This window comes from Meles meles, chromosome 10 (assembly GCF_922984935.1).
Source record: "Meles meles chromosome 10, mMelMel3.1 paternal haplotype, whole genome shotgun sequence".
Classification (NCBI taxonomy): domain Eukaryota; kingdom Metazoa; phylum Chordata; class Mammalia; order Carnivora; family Mustelidae; genus Meles; species Meles meles.
The window spans coordinates 66852084-66865966 of NC_060075.1; the positions used below are offsets into that span (position 1 = coordinate 66852084).

General features: G+C 39.2%; 1 protein-coding gene and 1 pseudogene across 14 annotated transcripts in view; one reads left to right on the top strand and one right to left on the bottom strand.

The window, feature by feature from the left end:
- The window catches only part of ICA1 (islet cell autoantigen 1), a 144028-nt gene that overhangs the window by 97531 nt on the left and 32614 nt on the right, over nt 1-13883 (top strand). For all 14 annotated transcript variants that reach the window (XM_046020678.1, XM_046020679.1, XM_046020682.1 and 11 more), the window contains 2 exons: nt 4149-4274; nt 5328-5426. In XM_046020678.1, coding sequence (XP_045876634.1) covers nt 4149-4274; nt 5328-5426 — 225 coding nt within the window. The remainder of the gene's footprint in view (nt 1-4148; nt 4275-5327; nt 5427-13883) is intronic.
- Nucleotides 1954-2036, bottom strand: LOC123952347 (annotated as a pseudogene).

Consider the following 13883-nt stretch of genomic DNA (forward strand, 5'->3'; position numbering starts at 1 on the left):
CCCAAGATGTTTATGTAATTGAATATAATTTATCTGGGATTGAAAGAATAATAATCAAAACATTTTTACTTAAGTGTATCTGGAGGCATATGAAATTAGACTGTTGATGGTGGCCTATGATTGACTGTGTCCTCAGTGCTTTGTCCTCAGGCTGCAGACTGGAAATGTGTTTTAGAAAGTAGACATGGAGCACAAAATATTAAATGAACTTTACCATATTCAAAATGCCCAACAGTGTAACATCCTCCTAGTTTGGCAGGGAAAGGACTCAACATTTGGAAACTCAGCAGTGCATTAAGTATTTTAATAATCATTGTTGACACACAAAACATATGGCCTTTCAGAACTTATTGGGTCAAGTGTTGAAGTCTTCTTCTAGCTTTCTAAAATTACTTTACAAAATTTAAACAAAATAAGGCACATTTCAAAGTATATTAATTCATGAGCTTTATGTTATAGGCAACTGAAGTAAGTTTTCTTATAGGATGAAAGAATATCTACGTAAAGGAAAAAACAAAATCCACAGCCCCCCAAATTAATTCACATTTAAATAGAAGATCTCGAGCCTCCCCATTAGCAGGCCAGTCTTTTGGGTATCTTGTATTTATTGTTTTTACTCCTATTCATCCTCATATATTCACCCCCATCTCAGAAGCCTTTATTGTTCACCCATTTATCATTTATATCAGTTATCTGTGGCCACAATAATGCTGTGAAATAACTCTTAATATTCAGTATCTTTTTTTTATTAACATATAATGTATTATTTGCTCCAGGGGTACAGGTCTATGAATCATCAGGCTTACACATTTCACAGCACTCACCATAGCACATACCCTCCCCAATGTCCATAACCCAACCACCCTATCCCTACCCCCCCAACTCAGCAACCCTCAGTTTGTTTCGTGAGATTAAGAGTCTCTTATGGTTTGTCTCCCTCCTGATCCCATCTTAACATTCAGTATCTTAAGACAATAAGCATTTCTTATCACTCACAAGTCTGTGGGTTAACAGGGCAATTCTGGTTTCTGCTAGGCTCACTCCTGAGTATGTGGTCAGCTATGGGGTAGGAAGGGCTTCTGCTCATTATGGGTGGCCTCCCTCACATGTCTGTGGGTCAGCTGGCCAAAGGCTAATCTGTTGGGACAACTGGGCTCCCCTCCTTGTGTCTCTTGCATGCACAAGACTCTCATAGCCCTCCAGCTGGCCAGCCCAGGCATATTCTCAGGATGGCCTGGGCATATTCTCATGACCATCTCATAGGAGCAAGAAAGTGGAAACATGCTAACTTTTTTCCCAAGCTTCCAGTTTCATCACATTTGTTAACATCTCACTGGCCAAAGCAAGTCACTTGCCAAACCCCGAGTCAGCACAGTGGGAGGACCTACAAAGTTAAAGGGCAAAGTGTGGGGATACTGGGAGGCCAGTATTAGGGGCTTTAATGACATCAACCTACCCTCATGCCCTACACCACTCCCAGCTTTAATCAATCCCTTCTCTGTACTACCTCTGTTCTGCAGTCTTAGTTTTATTATATTTTTCCCATTGTTGCTAATCTGTCTGTCTAGAAGACTAGGGGGTCTTTATTCCTAAGTGCATTCATGCATAAGTATGTACTGACCTTTTGCTTTATTCATTCATTCATTCATTCATTCATTATTAGTTAATTTATTTACTGACCCAAGACTTATTCCTTTATAGAGTCCCCAGTGCCTAACAGTACTCGTGATACTATAATAGGTGTTCACCAAAAATGTGCTGAATGAATGCATATGTGAAAGTTCATACCCATATTCATCTTTCCCTTCAGAAGAAAAGGGTGGAGGCAGATGCCTCTCAGGATCCCAGCTGAGGAAGTCTTCCTGGCTTGAGCAACTGGTGAACCAGTGGGGGCTTGCAGTGAGGATCTCAAATGCTTTGAGACATTTTTTCTTCACATTCTCCCACGTCTTCCCTCTCGAACTTGGGTTTTCAATTAGCAATAACCATGCCTCGGATAAACCTCATTGGCTACAGTACTGCCACTGCACAAAGCTGGACCTTGGGTCTTCTTTTTTGCGTCTCCTTAGTCCTCTCAAAGGAAGATAGAAAATCACTACTTTTAACTAATTCTAAATTCATTTTATAGTCTGTGCTCCCAAGCATCTTTGCCTCTAGTTTCTCCACTTTGCAGTGGGAAATGGTTGAGCTCTGGGATTTATTTAAGTTTATGGTATAGTCAGTTTAGGAGCACCTAGATGGCTTCTATGCTCTGGTTTTCCTGGCCGCGTAGACCAGAAATTCAGAGGAATTCTAAGGAAATGTTTTATATAGCTACAGATATAAGACCTTATTCATATAGGATATTAATCCTATCAAAATGGTGTTAAATGCATTGGCTCATTGTTTTCCAATTCTATAGAATTGGGTTTCTGTGTAGAATCATAGTTTTGAGCTTCTTGATTTTCCAGTGACCAGTGTAAGTTGTTTGAGAGCCAGAATAGTATGGCTTTGGAGTTAGGCAGGCTACTCTGGAATGGCAGCCTTGCTCATTAGTTACTTCCACACATAAATCCTCTTACCCTCAGCAGTCAGCGATGGTAATAACAGAGGCTAAAAGAGAATGGCTGGCATGTGGTGAGTGAATTATATTAATTATTCAGTTGTATCAATTATATTAATTGTGAATTGTATCTATTGTTAAATTGCTTCAATTGTTAAATTGTTACAAATGGTAATAATTGTATCATTTGTCACTATGATTATATAATGCCCCATAATCTTGTAAACTGTGAATATTAGTAGTAGTATCAGTTTTATATCAAATATAAAAACTTTTATATCAAATAATCTTCATGTTTATTTTTATTACAAAAATAAAATCATTTCTAAAACAACTTTAAAGGTTATACTTAAAATGGTACTTAGGCATTTTACCTTTTGAAATGGCCTGGAAAATTTCTTCATTCCATCACCAAATATGTATTCGGCACCTGCTCTGTACCAGGTCACCAGGTGCCGATCATGCAATGGTGATCGAGGTAGACATCATCCTTGCCTCCTGGTAAAGAACTCTCACTAATGAATCGACACTACTCCCAGGTTGCAACTGAATGAATTATCTGAGGTAAATGGTATTTGACTGGCTTTCCTGGCTAAAATACAGTGTGGTGATGCTTCAGATTGGAGGACGGAGAAATTGTGACTTTACCCTTTTTAATGTAACTATATTATTTTTAAAACCTATTTTTAAAAGATGTATTTATTTTAGAGAGAGCATGCACAAGCATGATGGGGGGAGGGGAGGAGGGAAGGGAGAGGGACAAGCAGTCTGTACTGAACATGGAGCTCAATGAGGGGCTCGATCCCACAACCCTGAGACCATGACCTGAAATGGAATCAAGAGTCCAAGGCTTAACCGACTGGGCCACCCAGGCGCCCCTGAAAATCTTCCATTTAATTATCAAATAATGTATAGAATTAACATTTTTGAATCTTTTACTGACCTCACTCCATTTTGAACTATTGCATGGCTGAGAGATGGGGGGAGAATTGCTTATGTACATACTCAGTAATAAAAAGTTGAAAGTTTACCAGCTTTTTAGGCTGTGTTACTGTTCTCTTATGTGGTATCCTCGGTTGGATCTTGGAACAGAAAAGACATCAGTGGAAAAGCTTGTCAAATCTGAATAAAAGTCTGTTGTTTAGATAATAGGATTGTGTCAGTGTTGCTTTCTTATTTTTAACAAATGTACCGTGTTATGTAACATGCTAGCATTAGTGAAGCTATTTGAAGAATATACGGGAAGTCAGCTTCAAAGAAATATAGGGAAACAACAACAGGGTGAAGGTTATTCCCTTGCCACCGTGCATGTTTCCAGACTTCTGCCCACTGCGGTCACTTAGTGAATGCTCTGAGAAGAAAGGAATTTTAACTTTCAACTGACAAAAATAGGATGGCAAATCTGCCGTAATATCATCATTTGCAGAGCTGTTGTTGAAGTCCTTTGGTGGTAAAGAACGGATGTTGTAGGATCCTCTCATTTGCCTGGAATTTTCAAAGGTGTTTTCTTGTATGAGAGAGAGAAGCCCACTATGGGTCTTCCCTCTGGCAAATTTTAATCACTTACGAGTCTAAGTGGCTCAAAAGTCCCCTTTTACTTTCATAGGTACAAACACAAGTACGCCTTGCCAAAAAAAGCTTTGACAAATTGAAGATGGATGTATGTCAGAAAGTGGATCTTCTTGGAGCAAGCCGATGCAATCTGTTGTCTCATATGCTAGCAACGTACCAGGTAAAAAAAAAAAAAAAAAGTAATGTTGGTTACAACAAACGAAGAATATTACAAGGTTTAAGGGGACAGAAAGATGGTGTTGGAGCTAAAAGTATGGTTTGGGCATTATGAAGTTCTGCATGTCTTGCTCCCTATTTACTTCCACACTTCTCCCTTCTAGTAGACCTACAGTGTGCTCAAACTGACTATTAGCTCTCTCCTGTGCGCACACTGCACTTTCTCACTTTCCTGCACTTACTTAGGTGGTTCCGTCTGCCTGAGTGCCTTTCCCTTCCATTGTACCTTTCCATAGTCCCCTTTGTTTGATGTATCAGTCTGAGTATCACATCCTTCAGAAAGCCTCCTCTGAATTAACTCCATGTGTGGCCTCTATTTCCCGTGGCACCATCACTTACTCATGAGGTTGTCATAATTCAAGGAACTATTAATTTTTGTCTCCTTCTAGCTTGACTTCCTTTAGGATAGTTCTCATATCCAACAACAGGGCTATTGGGTACCAACTGAGTATGGGAGGCTAGATCCTGGGTGTTGTAGGGAATGTAAAAATTAATGAGACCAAATTCCCTGTCCTCAAGGAATTTAAAGTTTCAAAAGAAAATCAGAGGTAGGGATATACAGTCTGACTATATTGTTTCTCTATTTTAAGGAAAAAGCAGGTATGTGTGCTAAGTGAAGTAATTTCTACACAATCCAGTGAGGGTTTGAAGAGGGACAAATTGAATCAGTGGAGGGATCACAAAAGTAGATTGATCATGATCCCTAGGTTTTGGGGGATGAATCACATGGGACAAGTACAAAAAAAAAACAGAACAATGTCCCAAAATGGTGGAGCATTATTAGCCATGGGAGGCAGTACTGGGGGAACTGGGAAGCATTTAGTTTGGCTGAAATACAAGGTATAAAGAGAGACGTAATGGAAAACAAGGTTGCAGAGATGAGCTGGAATCCTATTTGGGAGGGCCTCAAAAGGCACAGATGGGCACCCTTCTCCAGGGCCTGTGGCTTAGAACTGGGTGTTCAAAACATTAATAACTGTACTGTCTTTCCTTACAGACCACTCTGCTTCATTTTTGGGAGAAAACTTCTCATACTATGGCAGCCATCCACGAGAGCTTCAAAGGTTACCAACCATATGAATTCACTACGCTAAAGGTATGAAAGCTAAAGAGGCCATTAGAAAATCTTATGAAAAGTAATGTTTTGTTTACATCACAAAGAGTGTCCATGGCAGCAATCATCATTATTGCAACAGATTCCCAATGTCAAAGGAGCCCTGCCCCCAGTATAGTCTTTTACTGCATCAGTATTCATCACAGCAATACAAAAACACAGCTGGAACCTTGGGGTACATATTACTGGAAGGTGAATTGTGGGAACTGGTCCTGCTTCTTTAAATGACTTGTATTGGGCTCTCTGCTCAGCAGGAAGCCTGCTTCAGCCCCCATCCCCCACCCCCCACCCCTGCCTGCCTCTCTGACTACTTGTGATCTCTCTCTCTCTCTCAAATAAATAAATTTTTTTAAAAATCTTTAAATGACTTATATGATGCTGTTAAAAGGAAGATTGTACAAGTCTAATATACTCTATTACTTTTTAATTATTAAATTCACATATGTTCACTTGGAAAAGGTATTTTCCTTTCCTCTGTTACTTCTGACAACTGTCATTTTATTCTGTGAGTATCATCTAATGCAGAATTAGATTTTTTCCATAAGACTACAGGAATATTTTCCAGTTGAAAAGTAAACTCAGTGATTTCTCAGCTCAAAGGGGATCTATGCAAAATATCTAATTCTCAGGATTGCAACTGAATGTGGAATCATTTTCATTGCTGAGGGAGAATGCATGTCACGAAGACTGTGACTTGGTTTCCAAAAGGATTTTGAGAATGAGAGAAAGCTAAGTACTTTGTTGCTAGGTCATATCTTTGGGGGGAAAAGACCAGGAAAGAACTTGTTAAAGATCACTTTGAAATTACCTTCCTTCTAATTTTTCAGACAATTTGTAAATAAATCATCACCTTGCTTGAGAAAGCATTAAAAAGGTTTTGTTTGGTTTTGGGTTTTGGGGTTTGCTTTTTTTTGTATGTTTGTTTGCTTGCTTTAAAACATCTCTCTGATTTTGAGATGTTTATAATGTCACTGCATCTATAAACTACTAAGACAGAAGTTTTAAGACCCTGGCCCTTTAAATGAAAGTCCCAAGAGGAACCCAAAATAGTTCACTCACCTTGAGACGCACCTGCCCTAACTCCAGACAGGACATCTGGCCAGTGAGGTTTGTTCTTCATAATCCTCCCGTCAGCTGGTCATTTGCTCATTTATTGGCACTCGCTGACATGCTGCATGGTAACCAGATTCAGAATGTGCCCCGTTTTTGCTGTCAGCTGGACTGTAAGCACTTGAAGGGAGGGACTTTTTCTTTCTTACATATCCTCCTTTGTCAAGCCAAATGTTCTGTATCCAGTGAACACAAAGCCTTTTCCCATCAGCAATATTACCTTTGTTGGTGGGACTGTGTTCCTTCCCCATAATTTAGTACCACTTTCAGCACCTTAGGAAGCAGCTATCCTGACCAAGCCAGGTTGATTAAAATGATGTAAAAAGACTTACACTCTTCACATCTTATACAGACCTGAACAGAGTCCCGTCACTCTTTGATAAGGCAAAGAGTTTTAAGTTTTAGGGTGGGTATGTGCATCAGATTTTATTTTATAATAAATACAATTTCAAAGTTTGTCTTTTGAAAGACAACTGTACGTAACTCAAATCAGCTAGGGGGAAGATGGAATGACACCTTCTGCAAATACAATTTAAAAGAAGTTCAGGTTTGAGTTAATTACATGTAAAGTACAGTATGAAATTGAAGTTGTGCCACAAGCATGGAAGAATCCTTATGTGTCTCCCTGGCCTCCTGTGCCGAGGAAAATATGGCTCTTTAATTGTTGCCATGATATTTATCGTGCAGAGAGGATCAAGCTGATTATGTTAGAGGATTTCTGGGCAGAGCAGTTAGTGAAAGTTTGATGGCAGTGTTTCAGGACATAATTACAAATATTTTGGGCACATGACTATCCATTGCCTTTTACATCCCCAGAGTCTTCCTTAAATTATGCTTTGAATAACAGTTTATGGTTTAATTGTAATATAAACTCAGTAAAAATAATATATCTGTTAAAGTGTAATATAATTACAGTAATATTAAGAATGTTAAATGTCCAGTAATCAACCAACTAAACTAGGCTGTTATTACTTTTCTAGAATGCTAGTTATCTAGGCTTTTCAATGATGTTATATTAGAATCACAAGCTAGTCACTAATTATTTTCTTTATATGGACCTAAACCTATATAATAGAATCCTGTGATCACACAGCTCATTATTGCATACACACAGACATATTACATATTGTGTAATATTACATATTGTGTGTCATGAAACATGAAAATGAAAACCACTAATATTTTATCTATCATCATCAAGCATGAAGATATTAAATGACTTAGCAACATTTTGCACTACTATGTTTTTAAACATGCCTTGTTTTTAAAAGATTTTGATTTGATTGAGTCATTTTCAATATATGTCATTTTCTTCTGAATGGCACTATATATATATTGACAATGGATATTTTGAAATTTATATATTTTCACAGTTTATTTGTTCTCTGGATTTACCTAAGCAAATAGTCCCCAAAATGCTTCTGGGACTCTGGCTGGAAAGAAAACATTGTCTTTGGGGAAGCTGGCCAAGCTCTGTTAATGAAAAGCAACCCATTTGTTTTCTTTGCTACAGGGTGTATTCTGAGTGTTGGTAATTGTGCCACTGCAGCTGGATTTCCTGACTGTTAGTTTTATGCTTGATGAAGGATGATAATTAATGTGTTAAACACTAGATGCATCCTGTTTGGAGGGAAGAGTCTTTTGCTGCAGAATTACAGGGGTATAACTCATGCCCCAGAAGTTTGAAGTTTTATTTCTAATGAAGCTTTCTCTAGAAAATGTGTCATTCTTTCCCAAAATAATTTTATTGTAAAAATGGATTGAGTCTCCACCTCTTACAACTTGAAAAATACCCAAGTGACTATGTTGGCATTTTGCGAATATTTTGTGATAATGTTTTTGTGACTGCTATTGCTTTTTTACTCAGGCTTGATGTAGTTCTGTAAATTGTACCTTTATTGACATAATCCTTCATCATTTAAGTTTTATGATTAATAGATTTTTGTAGCATCTTACCTTTATGGGAAATTTAGCATTGAAATTTAATAATACAAATTTTTTTAATATTACAATTTTTTTATCTGGATGCAGCAAAGCTCAAATTTAAAGTGGAGAGGACCATCTTTTTAAGTGTTTCCTAATAAAAGAAGCAATGTTCTAATCTCATATTTTCAAACAGTAAATATTTAGTTTCATTAAAATGCTACTAAACATAGGTATTTTGCATGTGTTATTATTAATATGTTAATTTTAGACTGATTCCAGATCATCCGAGAATGACTTTCACATGATAGAAATAGTCATGGAGATTGGAATGGAATATTTCTAGCCATATCTCAAAAGTACTGTCACTTTTTTAGTGAAAGTAATTTAGACTATGAGTTTAAAGCATTTTTTTAGAAAGCTAAATGAAATGCTGTCTGGAGGAAAACAGTGCCCTGTCTTAAATTACCAGCCCTCAGATGTGGTCATGTTTACCTCATCCTTCTGTGATGCCGTTTATTTACACACTTCCCCAGAGATCCAAAACAGGCTTCAGAGAAAGCAAAATAAAAACAAAAAAGCAAAAGCAAAAGGAAAAAACCCCCTCCGGAGTGGAGTTAGCTTTTCCCTGAAAAATCTAAAGCTCTGTTTGTATCAGTGGTCTTTTCTCCCCATTATGTGGGTTGAGTTACTTGTCTATATTGAGAAGTGAGCCCTGGGGGCCCTTTGAAGAAATGGACACACCCATTGGGAGCTGCTTGAGGGGAAGGCACGTCCTCCTGTATTTTTTTTTTTTTTAAGATTTTTATTTATTTATTTGACAGAGAGAGATCACAAGTAGACAGAGAGGCAGGCAGAGAGAGAGAGAGAGGGAAGCAGGCTCGCTGCTGAGCAGAGAGCCCGATGTGGGACTCGATCCCAGGACCCTGAGATCATGACCCGAGCCAAAGGCAGCGGCTTAACCCACTGAGCCACCCAGGTGCCCCCTCCTGTGTTTTTTTAAAAGAGATCAGAGCGCCTGTATATAATGAAAACAGCCAGTAGTAAAATGGATTTCTGTGATGTGCCCCCATTCCAGTATTTTTAGCAGGAAAAATAGGTAGGTGTTTGACTCTAGATACAACATAAAGCAAAGTACCTATGGTCACAAGCCCTGCAGACAGCCAGACGTGGCTTAAACTTTGACTCATCACTTGCCAGCTCTGTGGCGGTGCTGGTGGCACCAGTAGTCCCACAGTGGCCCCACAGAGGGACGGATTTATCAAGGATTCTGTAGTGGATCCAGAAGACAGCCATTGGCAGTGTCGATACAAACAGAGGGTTTTGTTGAGGTTGCCAGGTTCTGTAGCCTAGTATAAGTTACTTTCTTACTTACTGTTTTCACCCTGGATGATTGGTTTTGCAGTGAATTTCATAGGCAAGGCTGTGAATGGCAGTGGGATAGCTGTCACAGACCTTGCTCAGGATAACCTATTCTCTTCCTGACGGCCACAGATGCTCTGGCAGCCCTATTTTCGAAACTGTGCTTTGGCCTTGCAGGCCCAGGTCTGGGCGGAGAGAATTCTCCCAAGGATAGAAGAGGTCAGGGCAGGCCTGCAAGCAAGAAAGGCAGGGAGGCTTCCCACCCTGCAACAGGGCTAATTCTTAAAAAATGCACTTTGGCTTTGCAACTGGCTTTTGCCCTGTGCCAGGATTTTAACTAAGGAAACCAGAATTTGAAAACCTAACTCTGGGCATGTTCAAAAATAACCATTGAAACAGATGTGCCAATGTTCCCTCTCCTCTCTCTTGGGGTCTAGGACTTAGCCCTGTTATAAGGAACATCATTCTGGAGACCAAAATGCTTTTAGTTTTCACAATTCAAAAACATCCTTCTCTAAATTTTGTTTTTCTCCGATTTGTATGCTTAACAGCCTTCTTCCACCCACCTCCACATTTCTCAGTTAATCACTTGAACATTTACCGACAAGCCACACGGCTCTGTAGTTACTTGCTTTGAAAATAAAGCCATAATAGTTTTTATGAAAATTGGGTAAATATCTCTGCAATGCTATTTTAGTTGCCAGTCCCAACATGGCAATTATTCATGGCGAGCATCCAGAATATCCTTGTAGACTTTCAAGTTTTCTCTCAGTGTCATTACTTTACACAGCGTTTAGCAGAATGTTTTTTTCCCTTAAGCTGCTCCAGGCCAGATCATTGCAAAATTGAGATGCATCCAAGTCTATGGGAGAGGAGGGGGTAGGGGGAGCTGACCATGACCATGGCCACCACTGAAGTCTGAGGGGGACGAGCCAGAATGTGGCTGATCATCAATTCGTCCATCCCTGGTGATGACTGGCCTTGGTTCTTCCAGGCAGCTGGGAGCTCAGGCTCTCCTTGTAACGGTAAGGTTCCTCTCCATCCTCCACTTCTTCTCATTCCATTACTTTTACTCAAGGGGAAAGGAAAAATATTATCATTATGTGGGTAGTGACTTAATGCCAGAGACTCTGCTAAACGTGAGGTGAAGTAACGTCTCAGAGAATTTGTCATGGTATGCATGACTCTAATGTGCCAAGGTTGGATATTATAATTAATAATACTGTTAGGTTCAGCACTAACATATAGAAAGTACATGTATTTTACCCTCAAATAACCTTGAGAAGTCGGGTCTACTTGGGTAACCCCCCCACACCATATTTCAAATGAAGAAACCGAAGCTCAGAAAGGTCTAGTCATCTGCCCAAGACCCCATGCCCAGCATGTGATAATCTGGGAACAGGGGTGCTCATGCCTTTCCCACTCTGCCACATGTCATTTCTTCTAGGGGTTGCTTCCAGATGTGAGGCAAGGAGGGCGGGAGAAGGCACAAGTGCCACCTTTAAAAAAGTCCAGTTGTAAACTTTCATTTCAATGGTTTGCACATACGTGAAAACCATTGTCTGTATGTCAGTCCCTCAGATACCTAGGAACCTAGGACCCTTCTTTTAGAGTTTGGAATAGAGTCTCCTTCATCTCCTTGGGCACCTCATATGAAGGAGTTCAGTTCTTGGCTCAGCTATTCGATACTATTTCTTAACTAATTGTAGAATTTTGAAGACCTGGAATCAAATATTGCTTCTGCCTCTTCATGGTTGAATGACCTTAAGCAAGTTACTTCGCCTGAGTCTCCATTTCGTATCAGGAAACCAGGAACTGTGAGATGTGTAAACATGGAGTGCAGCACTTAACACAAGAGGAGACCTTAAAGACATCTAATTCCTTTTAGGCCTTTAAAAATTGTTGATAAGAAAGCACAGTTTGATTGCTCACTATGAACTTGATACTGTGCAGAAACATTATCTCCGTTAATCCTCAGCGTTCCAAGGAAGGTATACTTGTCACTAACTCCATTGTTCTGAAGGGTGAACAAAAGCCCCCAAGGGGTGAAGAACCTCTTCCATGTCACAGCACTACTTGATCTATTTTCCTAGTGCATCTCTTTCCAAGACACCATGACGCCTTCCCAGTAATAATTTTCCATCGTATTTTAAAGAACAAGATAATATATCTTATTTATGATTGTGTTTATTTTTCTCTGTTCTTACCTTTTGTTCTACAGTATAATTCAAGAGTACCTTCTGGTCCTAGATTAGCAATGCTCCTTGTATAGTATCTTTACAGATTCATAACTGTGTGGGTGGGGAGGCTGGGGACATGCTAAAGGGCCATGAATAGTGTGTGTCAAACACATCATCACGGCCTCTGCTTTTATTCCTCATGTGCTACCAATTATATAAACACAAACATACACACACCCAACTGACTTCACCATCTTTTAACCATGCCTCACTATTTTCAGCACTTCTGTTTTCTTTTATAGACAATCATTTGGCACCTTCATATGCATACAGCATAATTAATGGAAAGTAGCCTAAGAAAATTAAGTGTCGTAACTAAAGATTAGAAAAAATGTTACTCGATTGTCAAGGCTAAACTTAAACTTAGGTCATTGTATTAGGGTTGGCCGCCAGCCTTTTGTCTGTGAAATTTGTTTTGCTGAGTAGTTTTGCTTTCATTCAGATGAATGTTGCTGTTGCTTTTATTTTCCTAATACAGGAAGTAGTAACTCCCATTATTATATTAAGCTGTTTCCTTTCTAAGACACTTTTGCAAGCTCCGTCTGCGCATTTCCTCTGTCACGCTGATCTTATATATTGTGTGTGTGCTTCCTGAAACCATTTAAGCATTGATGGAAACTATTAGCATGTCAGTGCAGCCTTAAACAGAGAAAGGTTACTTAGTCTAAAGACATTCTTTCCTCTGTTCAAAACCTTTCAGTCTTGTATGATGCTGTATTGCTGCTAATATGTAGTGATTTTCACAAGCAGTTTTAATGAAGAACCTGGTGGGTCTGGGATTTAGAAACAGAGTATTTTGACATTTCGTTTCTGGACGTGGATTTGAATCAGTGGCTGCCATCAGCCACTGATTCAAAATCGTTGCATCTGATGCCTGTCCAGTCTGTGCAATCAGCCGGGCCTCTTAGGTTCGTTTTGCCTGAGCAGGTGTTCATGTCACACAGAAAATGCTGTCACCCCTGCCTTTGACGGATGCTGTAGGGTTAAGTGTTCTCAGCTGAGTTGTGGACTTTAAAATACTGTGAAGAATTCACCTCCACCATGGCCCCCACTTGAACGTTTCCACCAAACTTTGGAGAAAGCACTGGTTCACCATGTAGAATATCCTGTATCAGACAGTCACACCCAGGAACTCTTGTTGAAAGAGGAAAGCAGACATGATTTGTCCTCTGTGGTGATTCTAAGTGCCTCTAAGTTTATTATCTGTATCATTTACCATCTTTGTAAGAAACAAATTGAATATATATTGTTGAGGGTTTTTTTCCCCCTTACTGAATAGAGGAGTATTCAGTTTGATCTAAAACTCTTTCTTGCTTCAAAAGATGCCCCTTGAAAATGTCCTAAAATTGACTGTGGTGATGGTTCTACAACTCTGTGTCTATACCAAAAACCACTGAATCATATACTTTAGATGGGTGAATTCTATGGTACACAAATTGTATCTCAATAAAGCTAATGATAGATTCCCCACATAAGATTCCCCTTAGCTCAGAATTCTACCTTTCATAAATAAGCACTGGTGCTCAGGATTCATTTTGCTTGTGGTTCTTTAAGCCTTTTCCTATTTTTCCCCTGAGACTTTGACTTCCTGGCTAAAGAGCTATAATTTTTAACCTTAAAGTTTAACCCTAGGTACATTAATTTATCAATCAACAAGAACATATTTAGCACCTCTCTTGAGTAGCAATAGCCAGATTGTTATAGGGACAATGGTAATAGCAGGCAGAGAGGAGAAAATGTAACAGGAATTATTAATAATAAAGTAGCAATTGGAACTGTAGCCATTCTGTTGGTGAAGCACAAT